At 37.3% G+C, this 6,349-nt stretch overlaps 1 protein-coding gene and 1 long non-coding RNA gene across 2 annotated transcripts in view; both read right to left on the reverse strand.

Moving 5' to 3' along the window:
- The window catches only part of LOC110425316 (Phosphoinositide-specific phospholipase C family protein), a 3,933-nt gene extending 2,489 nt beyond the window's left edge, over window positions 1–1,444 (reverse strand). Inside the window, exons 1-3 of the mRNA XM_021440199.2 lie at window positions 926–1,444; window positions 501–697; window positions 1–41 (exon numbers count right to left, since the gene is read on the reverse strand). The exon at window positions 1–41 is cut by the window's left edge and continues 95 nt beyond it. Of these exons, the coding sequence (XP_021295874.1) occupies window positions 1–41; window positions 501–697; window positions 926–1,291 (604 nt within the window). The 5' untranslated portion in view covers window positions 1,292–1,444. The remainder of the gene's footprint in view (window positions 42–500; window positions 698–925) is intronic.
- A 425-nt stretch (window positions 1,445–1,869) lies between these two features.
- On the reverse strand, window positions 1,870–4,942 carry LOC110425317 (uncharacterized). Its single transcript, XR_002446004.2, has 4 exons — window positions 4,775–4,942; window positions 3,565–4,059; window positions 3,331–3,421; window positions 1,870–2,724 (listed from the first exon to the last, which is right to left on the reverse strand). It is a non-coding gene; the product is annotated as an uncharacterized LOC110425317 (long non-coding RNA).
- Window positions 4,943–6,349: the final 1,407 nt, after the last annotated feature.

A 6,349-nucleotide genomic window follows, 5' to 3' on the forward strand; every position in this document is an offset into this window, starting at 1 on the left:
ACATCAAACACTTGATAAGTGACACAGGAGAAGTCAGGGTCCTACAATTTATTCATTGATGATGCTGTGAGAGAAATTTCAATGTACACCTAATGAAATCAAGCGAACTGATTCTATAAAGGTTGTACAATAAACTGCAGTTGATTAATGTACAGTTTGGCACTGCACCTGAGTCCTTCAAAGATGGTTTAAATTGCAAATGCAATAATGTCGAAAACGTTCAAAATCTTCGGTTCAAACTAGTGTTTGCAATGTGGAGCCTTTCAAGCCAAACATGTTGCCAAACTAGGCCTTATATTATGGATTCAATTCCTACCTTTCGGAAACAAGTCACAGCCTCTCATAGCTGTAGCAACATCATAAGAGTAATGCCATATGCTGCACCACATCTGCCCCTATTATTCGATCACTATGTGGTATAGTAAACAGGTATCGAATAATATTGAGGATAAGATCTACATAATTGTGTGGAAATTGCTGAATTCGGTAACCATTCTTACCTTCCATGTAGAACAAGAACTTCATCTTTAGTGGAACTTGGCCATAGATCGAGTTCGATAACTCTGACACCTCTTTGCAAAGCCTTGATAATTGGGACCTCACTACAATCACTGCTCAGTTGATTCCCAGTTAGATAGGAATTGTGGCCTGTATATATGAAATAATGTGACAATGGAGCAGTCATATCGTGGTGTACCTGGAATAACATATTATCTGTCAAACTTAAAGCAGTAAATTCTTCTGATATATCAGCAAAGAAGGAAAAGTTCAATAAAATTATCATCAAGCACAAAAACCATAAATGGAACATCAACAAGGCAACATAGTAATCAAAACATGATCCTTGTTAATTAGCGATAAGATTGTATTCAAGCATGGATGTTTGTTCAAGGGGATAGAGGAGGGGAGGAATCAGAAATGTAACCTGAGTTTTAATGGGGCCATTGAGATCATCAAAGAAGAGAAAGTGAAAGAAATCATCAACGTTAAGCGAGTGACTAGCATATTTGGTCACATGGTGTCTCCTGATAACAGCCTGTTGAATAATACGCTCTGCATCTTCCAGGGTCCGGTCAACCTCACCCTGGTGCACCACCAGGAATCGTTTGAGCTGCTCCGCGGTCATGTGGAGGGGAACGGTTGCTTCACCATCTGTGAACTCGGCAAAGGCCTTCTTGACATCAGCGGGAGGCTCCACCTCGTTGATCTTGAACTTCCTGTTGAAGAAGTTGAACATCTTGTAGTTGTAGCTGCCATTGTCAACGTTCTCGTTCATCTTCTCCTTCCCCATTATTAGTTTCTTTGCTGCTTTGTTTTCCTTCTTCTTCTTTCCCGTTCTTCGGGTTTGGTTGCTTTGGGTTCTTTTGGGATTCAACGGAGAGAGAGATTGAGAGTTTTTCCAGGTCCTTAAAATGAGGAGCTTTTGATGCTGGATCGTTGGAAGTCAACGTTACCAGGACAGGCAGTATCCTAGAACCATGGTTTTATTTTATTTATATATTTTAGATATATATATATATGTTTTGTAAAAAATAAACTTATTAAAAAGATTCTAATCAATTAAGATTTCTTAAAATTTCCCGTTCAATAGCAAACAAATTTGTAATCAATTTACAATTTTGCATGTCAAGAAATTTAACTCAAATTTAAATTTTTAACTTTCTTAAAAAAAAAGAAATCATAGTTGTTGGCATAAAGACCATATATTTAATTATTTAAATGCATATTTAATGTTTATTTTCTCAACAATAATTTAGTATATGACTACTACATCAGAACAACATTATTTAATGTGATTTTATTTTAAAAATAAAAAATCTAAAAAAATTCTAAGTTGATTGGTTTTTTTCTTTTGAGATTTATCTGTATTCATTCAAGCTGGGAAATCCCAATCATTACAAAAGAAGGATCTGACTTTGAGAAATAGACAGACTTCCAGAGTTCATTGGCTTACAAAAAGTGCCCGGAAACTCAAACAAAAAGTGTAGACTCATCTATACATAGCCAGTATACAAAAGGGCCGCAGGGAGATCACAGGAAGGTTACAGTAAGAACTGGGAACTCCAGCTGGGGTTTGTTTCTATTTCTTACTGGCACCAAACTTTCAACACAACGAACGTGGCATCCAACCATAAAAATCATTGTCCAAGCAGAGGGAGGGACAAACTTGAGATGGTAAAGCAAACTCAATCAACAAGAACCGCCCTGAGTCAGTGTCCGGCAAACATATCAAAGCAGTAACCAAAGAACAGAAAACACGACAAAAACACTGAAAGAGCTAAGGGTGGATTCAAGTAAGATCATTAGGCATCTCAATCGCTGCTTTGGCGAGGTTGTCTGCCACTTCGTTACCGGACCGAGGGATATAATGGATTTGCCTGTCAAGGATTTTACCTTTGAGTGCCATGATCTGATGAAGAAGTTGCCTTAGTCTCCATGGGGCATTAATGGGCTTAGAAATCCAAGATACTGCATTCTTGGAATCAGACTCGATGTTGATAGCTCCGGATTTGGTCCAGGATGATGCTGCAAAGAGGGCCATAACTTCTCGTATTGCCAGAACTTCCGCGAGATTCGCTTCCCCCAACCAGCTTTCATGGAGAAGATCAACTTGATGGTCCCGTTAGCTTCCTGTAAGCTCCCTCCCATTCCAAGATAGCCAGGGCACCCCCTAGCTCTAGATGAAGAACTGATACTCGGGTCCCAATAGTCAGAAATGGGGCCCTAGATGACATAAACACTTCAGATTCCGTAAAAAATCTTGACTTCATCAACTGTTTGTTAAGAACCAAAATGTCCTGAGCATGCATGCTTGACTGGCGATCAGTGCCGAAGAATTTAACCTAACATTCAACTCAATGCAGGATGTGAAGGGAGAAAGATGATTCCTCCGCCTTACCAGTACATGAAGCCTTGATATACCTCAATAGACAAATGTATCATAAGCTTCGCTGCACTGATTAAAACTAAAGTGTTTTATGTTTTTGGTCCAAAGCAGTAGAATCACATGAGGACAATAAAAAGCCAAATCAAGCTCTAACGCTCAGATAATCTCTCATCTAACTATCAAATACGCATGAAATGTACATAATACGCTTCATTAGCAACATGCTACATAACTGTGTAATTCCCATTGTTTTAACAGTTTGATCAGCCTGTTTGATTTAGTTTCCTTTGTTGCAAATTAACAATAAATTCCCATATGCTAGTCTCTAATATTTGTTTTTTTTCCAAAAAAAACTAGTAAAACGAAGAAGAAAAAGAAAAGAGACTATAATGTTGAGAATCTGACTCCGCAATGAACCCTTCAATCAGAAAAACCTATCGTACCAAGAATTCTTGTTGTAGCAAAATGTCATTTTGTGTTAGCAATGGAGTCAATCCAGGATGAAACTCTGCTAGAATGTAGTGGTGCCCGTGGCTGAAAATCACACCAAGAAAGGAGTAGGAATTATAACTTCTTTTCCGTATCTTAAGAAGCAAACTACAATTCAACTCTGTGGGACGGTGTCTCATCGCTCCGCAACCCAAAGAGCCAACAAAACAGTAGTTGCGATAACTTACTGGTTTCAGGCTTCTGCTTAGGCTGATCAAGATTCACATTGCAAAGGGTATTGTAATCATGCTTTGAGTGAGGCCGCACAATTCTCTTCTGAGAATGTCATGAAAATTTTACGAGTTAGAGTAAATAAACATAGACGATGGAGGGTTATAGTACCTTGAAATCTTCATAAAGAGTAATGAAGTATGAAAATAATACCGCAAGCTTGATCGGTTATATCCAACAAGGATGTTTCCTTCCATATTTGAAATCCGAAGAAACCAAAAATATAAGTAAAAAATTGAACTGTGAAAGCAATTTCTGATTTCTAACAGGATATGAACCATAAAATTTGCATGAAAAGAAGATGACTACCTGCTTACACAGAAACCAGAGAGAAGATATATCCTGTCTTGAGAAATTGAACTCATATCGCCTTGCTAATGCAGAGGTATAATTTCAGTGAGGATTAGTTCTCTCAGCTTATCAACAGCAGGTCCATGGTTTCTCCTGAAGTCCTGCATTTATATATCCAGAAGAAATATAAGCAAATGAAAGAACAAACCTATTAAATCACAGCACAATGTCTTAAAACCAATGTTTGTACTAAGAAAATAAAAAAGTTTAATGTATGAAAAACTGGAAACACACATGCTTGTGTTGGTGCACATGAGTTTTAACTAATTCCAACATTATTACTCTTTTCGGCTTTATTCGTTTTTCTTTCTTACAATTTTAAGGAAATTAAGATAAAAATTTTGATTTTGAAATATTTTGTATTAAAATTTTAATTTTTTTATAATACAGACGTTCAATATTTTTTAATATTCTAAAAAGAAAAAACGAAGAAAGAAAAAGAGATCAAGGGAATACTTTTATATGGTAGAGAAAAATATATATTTAATTCACTACAAGGTTGGCATGCATGTCTTATATTTATTTTGGTCTTAAAATGATGCTATAAGTTAGGATCAAATTTATTAGTAATTTACTATTATATAAGTGAGGAATATATTTTGGCCATTTTTCTAGTTAGGCCAAACATGGCTCACATAATCTTCTTGTGCTACTTTTGAAGAAATGATCCATTTGTGACCCATTTTTCATTTCAAAACTTGGAAATGGTCTACTTTGTTGGGCAAATGCATCTACATGGGAAAATGTTTGAGGTCATCATGTAGAAAAAACAACATCAAAGAGAAAAATTGAAAGCAAAAACAAGTGAGGACTAACCTCAGCAACTTTAGCCTGCAATTCTGGTGTAAGGTGGTCTTCTAATGTTATAATAACTGGGTAAGGAGAAGTAGCAAAAGCATACTCCTTTATGGACATCAAACACTTGATAAGTGACACGGGAGAAGTTAGGGTCCTACAATTTATTCATTGATGATGCTGTGAGAGAAATTTCAATGCACAACTACTGAAATCAAGCAAGCTAATTCTATAAAGATTGTACATAAACTGCAATTGATTAATGAACAATTTGGCAATTCACCTGAGTCCTCAAAAGTAGGTTTAATTTGCAAATGCAACAATGTCAAAAAGGTTCGAAATTGTTGGTTCAAACTAGTGCTTGCAATGTGCAGCTTTTCAAGCCAAACATGTTGCCAAACTAGGCCTTAGATTATGGATTCAACTTCCTTCCTTCCTTTCTTAAACGAGTCACAGCTTGTCATAGCATTGTTATCATAAGAGTAATGACATTTGCTGCACCACATCTGCCCCTATTATTCGATCACTATCTGGTATGGAAATTTCTGAATTTTGTAATCATTATTACCTTCCATGTAGAACAAGAACTTCATCTTTTGTGGAACTTGGCCATGGATCAAGTTCGATAACTCTGACACCTCTTTGCAAAGCCTTGATAATTGGGACCTCACTGCAATCACAGCTCAGTTGATTCTCAGTTAGATAGGAATTGTGGCCTGTATATATGAAATAATGTGACAATGGAGCAGTCACATCATGGTGTACCTGGAATAACATATCATCTGTCAAACCTGAAGCAGTAAAATTCACACTAGAAACATTCTTTTGATATTTCAGCAAAGAGGGAAAAGTTCAATTAAATCATCATCAAGCACAAAAACCATGAACATCAACAAGGCAACATAATAATCAAAACATGATCCTATTTAATTAGCCATAAGATTGTGTTCAAGCATGGATGTTTGTTCAAGGGGATAGAGAAGGGGAGAAATCAGAAATGTAACCTACGTTTTAATGGGGCCATGGAGATCATCAAAGAAGAGAAAGTGAAGGCAATCATCAAGGTTAAGCGAGTGCCTAGCATATTGGTCACATGGTGTCTCCTGCTAACAACCCGTTGAATGATACGCTCTGCATCTTAATTCCAGTGTCCGGTCAACCTCACCCTGGTGCACCACCAGGAATCGTTTGAGCTGCTCCGAGGTCATGTTGAGGGCGGCGGCTGCACCACCATCTGTGAACTCGGCAAAGGCCTTCTTGACATCAGCGGGAGGTTCCATCTCGTTGATCTTGACCTTTCTGTTGAAGAAGTTGAACTTCTTGTAGTTGTAGCTGCCATTATCAACGTTCTCGTTCATCTTCTCCTTCCCCGTTATTGGTTTCTTTGCTACTTTCTCTTTCCCTTTTTTTCTTCTTCTTTCCTGTTCTTCGGGTTTGGTTGCTTTGGGTTCTTTTGGGATTCAATGGAGAGAGATTAAGAGTTTTTCAAGGTCCTTGAAATGAGGAGCTTTTGATGCTGGATCGTTGGAACTCATCGTTCTCTTCTTGTAGTAAACCAGGACAGACAGTATCCTAGTACCATGGTTTTATTATATA

Source organism: Theobroma umbraticum, unplaced genomic scaffold, assembly GCF_002168275.2.
Source record: "Theobroma umbraticum cultivar Fairchild unplaced genomic scaffold, ASM216827v3 scaffold_81.0, whole genome shotgun sequence".
Classification (NCBI taxonomy): Eukaryota; Viridiplantae; Streptophyta; class Magnoliopsida; order Malvales; family Malvaceae; genus Theobroma; species Theobroma umbraticum.